Here is a 15,657-nt window from a genome sequence, read left to right as displayed (position 1 = left end):
AAGAAAGGAAGGAAGGAAGGAAGAAAGAAGAGGGAGGGAGGGAGGGAAATTTTCCAGGCAAGTAAGAAAGATATTTATCCAAATACATTTTTTTTTTTTAAGTTCTAAGGTTGCTAACCTTGATTTCAAAAATGTATCAGTTATAATCTTTTTTTTTTTCCGTAAAAGAGAACTAATGGTTGAGAATGAACATATCAAAACAGTGCATACCTAATTTTTGGAGAAGTACACTTTATTGGTTTAAATGTGGTTATAATTAGCAAAGTGACTGTGCAAAATGGCATCGTTGTATTCAATACAGTGTGTATTGAAGCTTACTGAATGAGTCACCCAGCTAGTTTTCTGACAAAAACAGGATCTCTCTTTTTTTTTTTACAATTTCAACATGTTACATAGTTCTGAATGAATAAGTCAGAGAATTAATTTCTAAGTGAAGTAATTAACACTTTTAAAGGACTATACATTAAAATTTCAAAGTGAGGTTTTACATTTAGTGTAAAATGAACCTGCATTAAGAGTGAGGATGCTTGGACCCTGGTTGTTGACCTGCCAAGAACAGAATGACTTCAGGCCACCATATTAGCTCTCTGAGTCTCAGTTTCCTTACCTCTAGAATGGGAATATTAACTTTCCCCTGAAAATCTTATAAGATCATTATCAGAATGAGAATAGGAAAGGTATGGGAAAGTGCTTCATAAACTGAAAAGCACCACATTAATGCAGGGTGTCATCATTCTAATGGGCTTGTCCATTGTGTCACAACATGATGCAAACTGTCACCCAAGGCTTTATGTGAAACACAGTGGAAAGAAAGTGAAATCTGCTTTGTTTCTCAAATTGTTTTGGTTGGAGCTGAAAATAAGCTGAATATGCTTGAGCAGAGACTTTAAGAAGAAATGTTACATTTTGGAAATGCTGTTTTTGGTTTCTAGTTGTAATCAGCCTTTAAACACATGTTAGCTTGATTGGAGTTATGTTAATATGACACCTTATTAGGCCCATGGTACAGATTTAGCTAGTTTTAACTATTGAAACTAACTTTTTGGTTTTTATTGACCTGTGTATCTACACTTCTGGAGAGATACACATGCCGATCAGCCTAGACAAGTGTTTCTCAACCAGGCAAAATTTTGACCTCTCCCCCCACTCCCCAGAGTCCAGGATATGTGGCAACATCTGAAGACATTTTTGGTTGTCACAATTGGGAGGTGGGGTATTATGCTGCTGGCATCTTGTGCATTGAAGCCATGGATGCTGCTCTCCATCCTGTAATGCACAAGACAACTCCAACGGATGGGGAAAGTCTTTACAGAATAGGAATATTTAAGACAAGTCAAAACACTTATAAAGTTATAAGTCTGGGTCTTTGGTATGTTGTGCAGGAATGGAAGAAGTTTGTGTAATCAAAGGAACTAAACTTTCTGCCCACCGTGAAGTTCAAGATTGTTTCCTACTAGCCTCCAAAATGAGAGAGGCTTTGTTTTCTTAAGAAATGCCCTTTCTAGGGGCACCTGGGTGGCTCAGTTGGTTAAGCCTCTGTCTTCAGCTCAGGTCATGATCCCGGGGTCCTGGGATTGAGTCCCACATTGGGCTCCCTGCTCCCCCGGGTGTCTGCTTCTCCCTCTGCCTGTGCCCCTCCCCCACCCCACTCTAGCGAGTGCTCTCTCGCACACACTTGCTCTCTCAAATAAATAAATAAAAATCTAAAAAATGAAAATGTCCTTTCTGGGGAACCTGGCTGGCTCAGTTGGTAGAGCATGCAACTCTCAATCTTGGGATTGTGAGTTTGAACCCCACATGAGGGTGTAGAAATTACTTAAACATAAAACCTTAAAAAAAAAGAAACATCCTTTCTTTCTTTGTTTTTTTTTTTTTTAAAGATTTTATTTATTTACCTGAGAGAGAGAATGAGAGACAGAGAGCATGAGAGGGAGGAGGGTCAGAGGGAGAAGCAGACTCCCTGCCAAGCAGGGAGCCCAATGCGGGACTCAGTCCTGGGACTCCAGGATCATGACCAGAGCCGAAGGCAGTCGCTCAACCAACTGAGCCACCCAAGCGCCCTCTTTTCCTTTTCTGGAACAATGCTTCTCTCAAGTTCCTCCTGCGGTGGCAGCACACTTTTCTAAGCAGCGGAAGCCTTTTGGGGAAGGAAGCACAAGGAGAGGAACACCTGACTTCTACTTTAAAAGATCAAATGCTATAGGAAATCCAGGAATGGAAGCCCTGGGAGAGTCACTGTGACTTCCCAGTCAAGTTGCCAGCAGTTTCCCATGTTAGAAGATGGATACGGTGATACCCTAAACTGCTTCCAAATATGTTTGAGAATGCCCAGATTTAAAAAAAGAGATGTGCAAAAAAAAAAAAAACAAAAAAACAAACTTAATAGAAGGTAATATTTAACTGTGGTATAAATAACAGCAGAGTATGATAAAACATCTGGTGTGTATAAATGGAGGACATTAAGTCCTAAGAGGAGTTCTGCCTATTTTTTTTTAACCAAAAACTCTAATATTTTAGATTTTTAGGACCTATCAATTAGGATCCCTTGGGGGTAATGTCATTTCTTAAATAATTTAGTAAATATCACAAGTGGGCAACTCAAGAGAAAAGAGATTCTGATTGTTTAAGATCCAGGTCACTTTGGCTATAGGACTGGTGATCCTGACGCAAGAAAACTCACTCAGACCTCACGAGTCCAAAGCTACCCTCTTCCCCTCACTGCCAGAGCACCTGCGAGTGGGAGCAGGTGTAAAACATCTTAAATGGTTAGAAACTTGACATAGGGAGAGGAGCAGGAGAAAGAAGGAATGATGTGTCAAGGCCACCCCTGGAGTCAGCTTTGGGCAAAGCCAACTCTCTTTGGTAGCATCCTACCCAAAAATATTTTCCTCCACATTGCCTGACTACTTTTCTTTTCTATTTTCTTTTTTCTTTTCTTTTCCTTAAACCCTAGTTTGTTATACTGCCGGAGTTTCATTTGGAGTAACAAATATCTTAAAAAAAAGAAAAAAAAAGCATCTTTACCTGTCTTTTCTCTTTATTGCTCCACATCTGGATCTCACCTCTCCTTTAAGGCTTAGCTCGAACACCACCACCTCGTCCCCTCTTAGAAGTAATAGTTCTAGTTGTGACTCCCCATCACCCAGTCTGGCTCACAGTGTCGATCCCTTGTGATTCCTGCTGGCCTGTGAGCCCTTTGACCATACAGATCTTGGCCTATCCATCTTCCAACCCAGGCAAGAGGTCACACAGTGCCTGGCCCAGAGCAGTCATAAATATGTGCAAATGAGGAAATAAACAATTGGCAGCAACTGCATCTAGGGGCATTGGTTTCAAATCTCAGTAGGAATCAGTCAACTCTGCTTTCCTGCTAAAACGCAGAAGAGGGCATGGGGGTTGATCTTAGGAACAGGAGGGGAGGTGGGTGATATGAAGAGACTAAACCCTTTGTAAGAGGTGGTGGAAACAGCGCCCAGGAAGGAAGATGAGGAGGACCACAGATGAACCAGGGCTGTTTGTGTCTTTACCAAGGAAAGGGGAAGAACATTACCTTCTTTGTTCTCTCTCCTGTGTTGTTTGGCCTGTTACTCCCAGGATTCAGAACACAGGCTAGTATGATTAGAGTTTAAAATTATGAGTTAAATAGGGCTTGGTGATGTAGCTGGAGTGCATCCCTGCTAGGGCTGGTTTTGTGGTTCCACACTGTTGATTTAGGTATATTTGGGGAATAAACTGGCTTGGTTAGAAGAATGCCTGTAGATCATCTAGAACTGCCCAATGAACTATTTGTGATGTTATGTTAATATGGAAACTGGTGAAATCTAGGATCAAATGATAACCTATCTTTTTTTCCCCTTTCAGGAAAATGGCAGACAGTTTTTCAGTAAGTATTTTATGTCTGTTTTTTTTTTACCATAATATACATTTCATGTAGGTTGGGGGCTTTCTTCTTTACCACCAAACATCTCCTTCTAATTCTCTCACCCTGTGGCTTCCTCTGGCCTTAACTGACCAATGAGACCTTGTTAGCTGAAGTCTTGTTTTTCCAGCCATAGGTTCAGGAAGAAAGCCAGGCAGATAGAGGCCTGGGACTCACTAACAGTAACCCCCCTACTGAAAGGCCTGGGACAGAAACAGGTGGATTCCATGGGCAGGAGCTGAGAAATAATATGAGCAAAGGGAAGTGTGGTGCAGTCTGAGCATCCTGATTTCTGTGATTGTTCTTCTCCTGTCAGTTAGAGAGGATATGCTTTTACATAGAGGAAGGCTAGCTCCCAACTTTGGCAAGTTATAAAAAGCAACCCTCCATGATCTCAGATGATGGGAAGCAAGAATAAAGGGAGGCAGGAGATGCAGCAGCTGCCCAGACACCCCGTGAGGCATAAAGGAGCAGGGAGCTACCCCAGCTTCTCCCTTCTTCCCATTCTTTAATTTCCTGCCAATGGTGCCCCTTAGCCAGACTCATCTGGAAGCCTGGAAACCACCATCTGCAGGGGTTAGATTCCTTGTGATCAGCACAAGGCAAAGAGAAGGATGGATTTGACCAGTACATTGCCACATTGGGAATATGGCAGGACTGACTCTTTGCTATCAAACATGGAACTCATTGAACTGTGGGAACTCAGGCCCATCACCCTGACCACCTACTGTAGGGCATCTTTTCATCTGAACCATGCAGTTGCTTGACTGTGATAAGCCATGATCAAAAAAAAAAACAAACCCCAAAAACAAAAAAACACAGATAAGGCAAGTATAGGCCTATATCTGAAACCACTGTGTGTGGCCATGTACCTGTTGTGACTGCCAGGGGCAGGCTTGTGGTTCTGCTAAAGGTTAGAAATGGGACTGGAAGCCCTTTGAAAGCCACTAAGAAGGGGGCCACACCTTCCAGAAATCCTCCTCTGGAATGGTCTTGTGAAACCAGGATGGGGACTCTTATTAAGCCATCCTTGTTCTTTGCAAGCAAAAGTCTATGCCATTGGATAGTTGTATTAACTTTACCATGTAATTAATATATTGACCCTATATGGCCAAGAAAATATAACAATCCTTATTAGAATTACAATCCATCAATAAAATGCACTCTTTATGGTAAGACAATTCATTTTGAGAACCGTAAATTGCTTTGCTTATCATTTTCTATATGGCTCTCCTCCTCCCCATACAGACAGTAATCAATCTGGAATCCCACTTACTTAATGGCATGATCTGGCCTTTTAAGAAAAATAAACTTTGAAATTTTACAATAGTTTTAGATTTACAAAAAATTGCAAAGATAGTACCAAGAGTTCCCACATACCCTACACCCACTTTCCTCTATTATTAACGTCTTACATTAGTATGGTACATTTGTTACCATTAATAAACCAGTACTGATACATTATTTACTAAAAAAAAAAAAAAGAATAAAGTGATGAAGCATATATAATCCCAAAGCCTAATTTTAGTCTTAGGAACTGCAAACTATTTAATAGGTGGAAACATTTTTATTGATTTGAATTTCATACCCTTACCATATCCCTCTACTTCTTAGATCACATATTCCTGTTTTCCTGAAAATTCTGTTTTTGTGAATGTTTTTCATCCTGTAATTGTTGATGTCTTTCTTTCCAGCTTAATGATGCTTTATCTGGGTCTGGAAACCCAAACCCTCAAGGATGGCCTGGTCCATGGGGAAACCAGCCTGCTGGAGGCTACCCAGGGGCCTCCTATCCTGGTGCCTACCCTGGACAGGCCCCTCCTGGTAGCTACCCTGGACAGGCCCCTCCTTGTGGCTATCCTGGTCAGGCCCCTCCAGGAGCCTACCCTGGACAGGTCCCTCCTGGCGGCTATCCTGGCCAGGCCCCTCCTGGTGCCTATCCTGGTCAGGCACCTCCAGGAGCCTACCCTGGCCCAACAGCACCTGCTTATCCTGGACCATCTGCACCAGGAGCCCACCCTGGGCAACCGAGTGGGCCTGGGGCCTACCCACCTCCTGGACAGCCAAGTGCTCCTGGAGCCCACCCTGCTGCTGGCCCTTTTGGCATCCCTGCTGGACCACTGGTAAGATAGAACTAGGCATTTCATAGACTTGACTGTGATCAGGACAAAGCTAATGAAGAACCAACACACTAATTGTCTGGAGTGTTGGTGCTATTACTTTGCTGTGCTCTGGCTGGGAGCTGGCTCTGGGCACCAACCTGCAAAGGACTTCAGAGAGACCTGAAGCTTTAAACTCGCTGGTTAGAGCCACTTTTCAAGGACCAGCCATGGTGTATGTCAGCCCAATAGAAAAAATCATTGTTTGAAACTGAGGGTTGCTGGAGTGGGGGGTGGGGTGGGAGGGATGGGGTGGCTGGGTGATAGACACCGGGGAGGGTATGTGCTATGGTGAGTGCTGTGAATTGTGCAAGACTGTTGAATCTCAGATCTGTACCTCTGAAACAAATAATGCAATATATGTTAAGAAAAGAAAAAGAAGAAGAAGAAGGTAGCGGGAGGGGAAGAATGAAGGGGGGAAATTGGAGGGGGAGACAAACCATGAGAGACGTCAGACTCTGAGAAACAAACTGAGGGTTCCAGAGAGGAGGGGGGGGAGGATGGATTAGCCTGGTGATGGGTATTGAGGAGGGCACGTTCTGCATGGAGCACTGGATGTTATGTACAAACAATGAATCATGGAACACTACATCAAAAACTAATGATGTATGGTGACTAACATAACAATAAAAAATTTAAAAAAAAAAGAAAAAATCATTGTATTGAGTTTAGTATGGGAATTGTTAGTATAAAGAGAAGTCAGTATATCTTTTGAAGACATCTGTAAAGCAGCTTTAATATAAATGAAGTTAAGATCATCGTAATGGGGGAACATTTTGGTTACCATTATTAATAAACACTGAGCACATAACATGCGCCAGCAGTGTGCTTCTACATGGATGATTTCATTTAACCCTATATCCGCCCCATAAGCTACTGTTATTGTCCCTACTTTACACACGAGGAAAGGGAACAAGAGAGAGTTATACAGCTTGCTTGGGGTCATAGAAGGAACATGTAGGGAAACCAAGGTAATGTTTTTCTCCCAGACCTGCTTTTAGGTTTTGAGGCATCTGTAGGAAATTCAGATAGGAGGAGGTTTGGGGCCCAAGAGAAAAGACTTGGCTGGTGGTTGAACACAGGGGGAAGAAATTATGAAGGGAAGAGAGAAGAGGCCAAAGGGAGTTTTGGGAATATTTACAGCACCTTGAACCTAGATGGTTAATACATTTTTGTGGAAGAACTAGGGAATGTATTAAATGAAAAGTGTTCATTCCACAAACACTTAGTATCTGCCACATTCAGAGCCTCCTGTTGATGCCATGTAAGTAGAACTTTTAAGAACTCACAAGTTCCCGATGCGACACAATGCCTGCCCTCAGGGAGCAAAATGACCATGATGAAGTATGTTATGTGACCAGGTTCTTAAAAGTGGTACACAGTTGTACAGCTAAAACCAATACAATTATATCTCAATAAAAGTAATTTTTAAAAAAGAAGAGTGGCACAAAAATGTTAATGTTGATTGCAAGGTCTAGCCTAAGCCTTTCCGAAAAATAGTCCAAGTAAATGAATTATAGATTGGGATGACCTTAGTAATGAGAGATACAGTGGTCCAAAAGGGAATATGTTCTGTCTTTGGCACCAATTAACTGATGGCTTTCTTCTTCTTTTTAAAGATTTATTTATTTATTTATTTGAGAGAGAGAAAGTGAGTGAGAGAGAGAGAGAGAGAGCACAAGCAGGGGGAGGGGCAGAGACAGAGGGAGAAGCAGACTTCTTGTTGAGCAGGGAGCCCGAGCAGGGAGGCAGATGCTTAACTGAGCCACCCAGGCACCCCTTGATGGCTTTATTCTTGATTATTACTTGTGCAGATAGAAAGCCTTATCCTTTCAGGCCCTGGGCAGGGTGACCAGAGAGTCTGGAAAAATGGTTTAATTAGGGTTATGTGTTAGTCACATTAGCAACATATTTTTATTTCTTTCCCCAAGAAGACATGACTCTTTATTGTTATGTATATGTTTTTTATTCCCAGACCGTGCCTTATGACCTGCCTTTGCCTGGAGGAATCATGCCGCGCATGCTGATAACAATTCTGGGCACAGTAAAGCCCAATGCAAACAGGTAAAGAACAATATTAGCAACTCTAACATATTTGTCAATTGGTTTTTGAGTAAAGGATGATCTATTTCGAATTTTAATAAAATTTTTACAACTATGCATTGAGAATTCTATACCATAGAATGGGATTATCCTAAAAATCAGTGTGTGTCCACCAAGGGGATAAAGTGTCCCTCACTAAATCTTGTTTTTCTCCCAGAACCACAATGAAACAGTTCTACTTTTTTTTTTTAAGACTTTATTTATTTGAGAGAGAGAGAGAGAGCATGAGCATGAGCGGGGGGCGGGCAGAGGGAGAGGGGGAAGCAGGCTCCCCATTGAGCAGGGAGCCCCATGCAGGGCTCAATCCCAGGACCCTGGGATCATGACCTGGACTAAAGGCAGACGCTTAACTGACTGAGCCACCCAGGCGCCTGGAAACAGTTCTGCTTTGTGAGGACAAAGAGAAAGAGCGGACAACCCATACAGAAAAACCTAGGTTCTTCCTGGCAGTGAGAACCTTAGAATTTAAGGGAAGGACAGCCTTTGTAATGTAATGCTTGGCCATCTCTCCACCTCTGAGCCATATCTTGTCTAAAAAAACAAGCATGCACTTTGTATCTAGATGACCATCAAAAATTAGGGTCAGAAACACAAAGATCGCACTGGACGTCATTTTGAGTTGATCTGAGAGCTTGCACATCATACCACTCTCTCCTCATATTTGGACAGATCACCCTGCAGTCGTGAAGGTCACAGTGCAGTCTCAGATCTGGTGAGCTTGACCTCCCTTTCCGCCTTCCTACTGGGCACATCAGCAGAGTCACAGATTCCCATGGGGTCAGCCAGGTCTACGGATGTTAAGTGGCGGGATGGGGGAACCCCAGTCTTCTGAGTATATACAATTTACATAAAGATTTGAAAAGATCCTACAAGTTAAAGACTTCCTCAAAAGAAGTCAACCTTTGCCATTGGAACTGGTTTGATAGAGGTGAGCTAAGATGGAGTGAGCCTCTGAGCTAATTTAGGAAAAGCCGTGCTGACTTATGGCTGCCTTGGGATGCCTGGGTTTGTTATCACCATTGGTTTTATTTCCATGTAATACAAGCAGGTTAAGGATATCCGGAAGACATCCAGTATGCCTGTCCCTGAGGTTGGTGGTACCATTAAAGCCCCTGCTGCAGCCATAAATTAATCCGTGTTTTGGGGTTTTATAGACAGTGCACAAAAGGTACAAATTCAAGCTATGTACACAGGTTTACAAGAATCCGTAAACAACCTGTGTCTGTCACCTTGCTCCTGGTGGATCAGTGGGAACCCCCTCTTCTGTTACCAGGAAATGGACTCAGCCTCTGATATAGTCATTTTACATTCAGCCAGCCCATTCACGCGTACCTCCAGCCAGCCTTCTCTGGTTCTGTGTGGTAGCCAGTACCCTAAGCCCCTTCTTCTTTCCACACAGCCTATACAGCTTCTCTAAACACAGTGCTTACCTGCACAATAAAGCTTGTCTCACAGCCCATTACAAAATGTATATATCCCCTGCCTATGCCCTTATCCATCTTTCCTCCCCAAATAACATAGAACCCAGCACACCTGAGCCTGGGCACGATTTGTGAGTATCTGCTCTCCTCCCTTAGCCACGGTCATACAGAACCACACTGGTGTGTTTGCCTTATTGAGTGTTTTTGCACTAGAAACTTTATCTCCAGTAACACTAGAGGTGTAGACAGAGACTGTGGCAGATTAACACTCATTTTGGTGGAAATGGGTAAGATGGTAGTAAACTGAAAAAATGGTTGCTTCATTCTGCAAAATCTTTGTGGGGAATTACCTGACAAAAAAAAGAATGCTTAAAGTGGTAAAGATGGCAAGATCTTCCTTTTCACTGTAGAGAAAAACACAGCCATTGGATTTTTTTGGTCAAATACAAATGCTATTGTCATCTGATTATATTGGTCCTCTCCCTGGGCATTTAATTATTGGAAGATACATTTGTGGTTTTATGTGTCTGTTAATGGGTAAATGAAAATGCTCAAGGAATCATTGTTAATAAGTCTAGGGTGTAGACCTTGCTTTCAAACAAGAGTCCCGGTTGATTCTGATGTTAGTGCTCCAGGGAGCACACTTTGAGAAACTGAGAGATAGTGTTAATACTTTAACAGTCCAAGGCCTTGTGTTTGCATTAACATCCAAGGAGAAGGAACAAGGTCAAAAATTTAAGCCGGCACTTCCATTAATTCACATCAGGGAATGTTTAACACATTTATTGCCATGACGTTACAACTTAGCAACAGGACACTGAACATTATGTTATCTCATTCCTGTTATTTTAGGACTAGGTTTTTGGTTAACTATAAGGAAGCCAGGTATTTGATAACTTCTATTGATGTGACTGACTTGCCTTTAATAGGTATTAAAAGTAACTGGCAGGGCAGGAAAGAGGTAAGCATTATTATTTGCCATGTACAGCATAAAGTGCCCTCAAAGTGGCCCTAAACTTCTATAAGGAAACCTTGACGAGTTTTCATAGTAGAGGCAGTTAAAGAGGGAATGACAGCTGAATGGAGTGATGTGACCAAAGACAAGGAGGCAAAAAAATGGAACACGTACTACCTTGCTTACTTTCAGATACTACAAGAATACATCAAATACTAGGCCTCGTATACTTTCCAGTTTGAAGACATACTCTGGTTTGTTTGCTTCCGTTTGAAAATGTTCCTGTATTTTATAAAAAATGATTGGATCTTTAGAAAATTGTATGTTCTTCACTTGATACAAATGTACAGCTTGAATCATTTTACTAACTCTGGTCTTTGGTTTAAAACAGACTTGCTTTAGATTTCAAGAGAGGGAATGATGTTGCTTTCCACTTTAACCCACGCTTCAGTGAGGACAACAAGAGAGTCATTGTTTGCAATACAAAGCTGGATAACATCTGGGGAAAGGAAGAAAGACAGGCAACTTTCCCATTTGAAAGTGGTAAACCATTTAAAGTAAGTTATTGCTACTATTATATATTGATAATGGATATTTCTCATGGGAATCACTCTTATAACTATAAGGCACTTGAAAAGAATTTATCCGCTATCCTGGGACACCTAACGGGTACATCTGCTCCCTATCCCAGGGAACCAGGCTCAACAGGACTGGCACACTCCCCAGCCCCATTCCCACCCTTCACCATTGTCCCTGTTACCACACCTCTGAGTTTAAGCTTTTCTGGAAATGAGGAAAATAGCATCTTTAATAAAGAAGGCAGAAGGGGGTGCCTATGTGGCTCAGTTAAGTGTCTGACTCTTGATTTCTGCTCAGGTCTTGATCTCAGGGTCGTGAGTTCAAGTCCCATGTTGGGCTCCACGCTGGGTGTACTTAAAAAAGAAAAAAAAAGGACAGACGGTCTCAATGGTCCAGTTGGGCTGAGACTTAGTACCTTAATACAGCATAGTTGGCATTGCAATCAAAGCTAATTTTTTTTTAAATTCTAAAATTGAGACGTTTTATGAAGAAATTTTTTATAGATTTTCAAATTAAAAAGACCTCCATCTTTTCCCCTTTCTCCCAACCTCACAGAGGTTGCAACTTGGTTAACATCTTTCCAGTATTTTCTGTGACATACAGCACTGTTTATTTATTTTAAAAACTTATTTATTAAGTAACCTCTACCCCTGAACCAATGACCCCAAGATCAAGAGTCACATGCTCTACCAACTGTCCCAACACCCTTTTTATTTTTAAGCACTGCTTTAACAAATACTAGGTCCACAGTGCTGGGTTAGCTTGACAGTATAGTGGGCAATGAAACAACTAGACTATAAGCTCCTCAAGGGCAGGGACTTATAGGGACCATATTCTATATTTGGTGGATATCTTCTCACATTAGAACATTGTTACTTAATAGTATTTCATTGCTTAGATATGTGCTAATTCTGTGAGTGCCCTATGGATGATAATTTGGAGTATGGAAATATTCCAAACAAATAAAACCTGAAAGGTTTATTTATTTTACTAAAATACTGTAATAATGGTCCTTATAAATCTTTGCTTCCTAGAACAAGAATTTTATTCCAAGAAGTACATATTTTTTTAAAAGATTTTGTTTGAGACAGAGAGAGAAAAACACAAGCGGGGGGTGGGGGTACGGGCAGAGGGGGAAGAAGACTCCCCACTGAGCAGGGAGCCCAATGTGGGACTCGATCCCAGGACCCTGAGATCATGACCAGAGCCAAAGGCAGACGCTTAACTGACTGAGCCACCCAGGCGCCCCTCAAGAATATACATATTGAAAATTTAGATAAGATATTGCCAAAGTGCTGCTTCCAACATGCTGTAAGGATAAACATGTTCACTACTACCTGTTGGAAGAGTGTTTCCCCTACTCTGGCCCAAACTGGTCATTATCAATTTTCGCAACATTTGCCACTCTGTAGAGGATTCCTACTTTAGTATTCTACTTTCATTTATTTATTGAAGTACAGCTAACACAGGATGTTGCATTAGTTTCAGGTATACAACATAGAGATCATCATCTCTTTGTTATGCTATGCTTACATCGGTCACTATACAACACTATTGCAATACCACTGACTATATTCCCTATGCTCATAGTGCCTTTTACCCAATGACTTACATCCCATAACTGGAAGCCTGTACCTCCCACTCCCCTTCAGCCATTTTGCCCATCCCTGTACCCGCCTCCCTTCTGGCACCATCAGTTTGTTCTTTGTATTTATGGGTCTGTTTCTGCTTTTTGTTCATTTATTTCTTTGATTTTTTTTTAGATTCCACATATAAGTAAAATCATGGAATTTGTCTCTCTGACTTACTTCATTTAGCATAACATCCTGTAGGTCTATCCATGTTGTTGCAAGTGGCAAAATCTCATTTTTATGGCTGAGTAATATCCCATTGCGTGTGTGTGTGTGTGGGGGGGTATATGTGTAGATACCACATCTTCTTTATCTATTTGTCTATGGATCCACACTTGCATTGCTTCCATATCTTGGCTATTATAAATAATGCTGCAGTAAACATAGGGTTGCGTATATCTTCTCAAACTAGCGTTTTCATTTTCTTTGGGTACTTACCCAGTAGTGGAATTACTAGATCATATAGTATTTCTATCTTTAATTTTTTGAGGAACCTCCATACTGTTTTCCAAAGTGGCTGCACCAATTTACATTCCCACCAACAATGCGTGAGTGTTCCTTTTTCTCTACGTCTTCGCCAGCACTTGGTGTGTTTATATTTTTACTTTTAGGTGTTAGCCATACAAAAACTTTGTTTTTATGGAGACACATTATTAATCTTTACCTTTATAGCTTCACCTTATCTTTATCATCTGTTATCTTTTTTTCATTTTGCTTGAATCTTTGAATAATCTGTGGAGTTTATTTTTGCTGCAAAAAAATTTTTTTTTTTATTTGAGAGAGAAGAGTGAGAGCACAAGCAGGGGTTAGGGGCAGTGGGAGAGAAGCAGGCTCCCCATTGAGCAAGGAACCTGATGTGGGACTTGATCCCAGGACCCTGGGATCATGACCTGAGCTGAAGGCAGACACTTAACAACTAAGCCATGCAGGCGCCCCCAAAGTTCCTTTCTTGGAACTTCAGTCAGTTCCACAGATGATCATAAAGATGAAATGTGGGACATTCTCAGCTCAGGCCAGACTGGTTTTGAAATTAATGAGCATTTCTAACAGTTTTGTGTATGTGCCATTTCAGATACAAGTGCTGGTTGAATCTGACCACTTCAAGGTTGCGGTCAACGATGCTCACTTGTTGCAGTACAATCATCGGATGAAAAATCTCCAGGAAATCAGCAAACTGGGAATTTCTGGTGACATAGATCTCACCAGTGCTTCACATGCTATGATATAATCATAAAGGGGAAGATTTAAAAAAAAATGAAATTGAATATAAACCCTTACACATTGAAACTTCATGTTTCCTGACTGAAAAATTTTACCTTTATTCATCACTGTCCGTCCTGTAAATCATCCATTTAATAAACATTCTAAGAGTTTCCTGTCTTTATATGTCATTGAATTGGGGCAGTTTATTCTTGATAATGCACAATGGACTCAGTGAAAAAGGAATATGTAGCAATATTAATTCTACATTAGTCTCCCAGAGTTTTCTATACTTATTACTTTTAAAGAAAATACTATTTTAACCTCTGTCTTTCAGAGTTTCATAAAAACCAGAAGATGCTACAAGGAAATCATTCCCCCATTTTCTTACTTAAGGAAGTATATATTCAGGATATGAGAAAAGCACAAAGAAAAAGTGTAGCTGTTGATGATCCACAGGCAGTTACTGTTAGCATTCTGGTATATTTCTTTTTGCTCCTTTTAACTATTTTTTCTCTCTAGACTATACTTAGCTGTTTTCAAATCCATATTTGATACCAATATGAGACAATCTTGCTGTAGGTTCTCCTGGTTTTTATGAAATCTCCATCATATTTATAGAGGAAAATTAAGCTCTTAATTAGATATATCATCAGCTTGAAAAATTTAATAGTTCCCATTGCCAACATTCTTTTTTTTTTTTAAACTTTTTTTTTTTTTTTAAGATTTTATTTATTTTTTGAGAGAGAGAGAATGAGAGACAGAGAGCAGGAGAGGGAGGAGGGTCAGAGGGAGAAGTAGACTCCCTGCCGAGCAGGGAGCCCGATGCGGGACTCGATCCCGGGACTCCAGGATCATGACCTGAGCCGAAGGCAGTCGCTTAACCAACTGAGCCACCCAGGCGCCCCATTGCCAACATTCTTAACCATGCCTTTCTGCCCTTCCTCATTACCAGCAGGCCCAAAGATTCATACAATTTCAAAACTAGGATGTAGTCATAGCACTTCACTTTATAAAAGAATCAAAATATTGTTTGGTCTATTTATTGTTTCTATAACACCATCTTCTCAGATACTTTTATTGTCACAAGTTGGGTTCCCCAGGAAGCAGAGATTAGAACCCAAGTGGTTTAGGGGGAAGAATCCTGAGATCAACAGCTGTTGGGATGAGAAGGCACAGGATCGGGCAGAGGGAGAAGTTGGGTATCGATGCCTCAGCCCACCCTACAGGGGTTCTGAAGCCGGGATGATCCTTTGGAGCTGTCAAGAGGGGGGACAGTCCTTTCTGTCTTCACTTCAATCAGTCAACGAATACAAGCCACCTGAGAAACGGTATGACCTCGGGAGGAGCGGCTGTCTTCCCCTGAGGTAGTTGTCACGTGGAAATGATTTCTGAAAGCCATCTAACAGCAGTTGTAGCAATTAAAAAGACTTTCAGTCCTAAAGAGGGATGTGAGCAGTTTATTTCAAAAAACTATGTTACTTCCTTACTCCAACATTCTCATCTTGACTCTTCCACACCTATGATTAAGTGGAAAAACATAAGCTATGATAAAAAGGGGGAACTTGGTTTACACAAAATTATTTAAATCCTGAGCCTTGGTTCCTTTGTCTATAAAATGGTGGTATAATACACCTTTTGTAGGGTTACTGTGATCATTGAATAAATATTGTTTACAAAGGGCTTGCCA

General features: G+C 41.2%; 1 protein-coding gene across 1 annotated transcript in view; it reads left to right on the top strand.

Moving 5' to 3' along the window:
• The window catches only part of LGALS3 (galectin 3), a 16,018-nt gene extending 1,878 nt beyond the window's left edge, over nucleotides 1–14,140 (top strand). Inside the window, exons 2-6 of the mRNA XM_034992954.1 lie at nucleotides 3,862–3,883; nucleotides 5,614–6,042; nucleotides 8,054–8,142; nucleotides 10,949–11,114; nucleotides 13,840–14,140. Coding sequence (XP_034848845.1) covers nucleotides 3,866–3,883; nucleotides 5,614–6,042; nucleotides 8,054–8,142; nucleotides 10,949–11,114; nucleotides 13,840–13,995 — 858 coding nt within the window. The 5' untranslated portion in view covers nucleotides 3,862–3,865 and the 3' untranslated portion in view covers nucleotides 13,996–14,140. The remainder of the gene's footprint in view (nucleotides 1–3,861; nucleotides 3,884–5,613; nucleotides 6,043–8,053; nucleotides 8,143–10,948; nucleotides 11,115–13,839) is intronic.
• Nucleotides 14,141–15,657: the final 1,517 nt, after the last annotated feature.

Source organism: Mirounga leonina, unplaced genomic scaffold, assembly GCF_011800145.1.
Source record: "Mirounga leonina isolate KUSES-001 unplaced genomic scaffold, KU_Mleo_1.0 Mir_82, whole genome shotgun sequence".
NCBI lineage: Eukaryota > Metazoa > Chordata > Mammalia > Carnivora > Phocidae > Mirounga > Mirounga leonina.
Note: the sequence above shows the minus strand (reverse complement) of the source record. Positions and strands in the feature narration are given on the sequence as shown.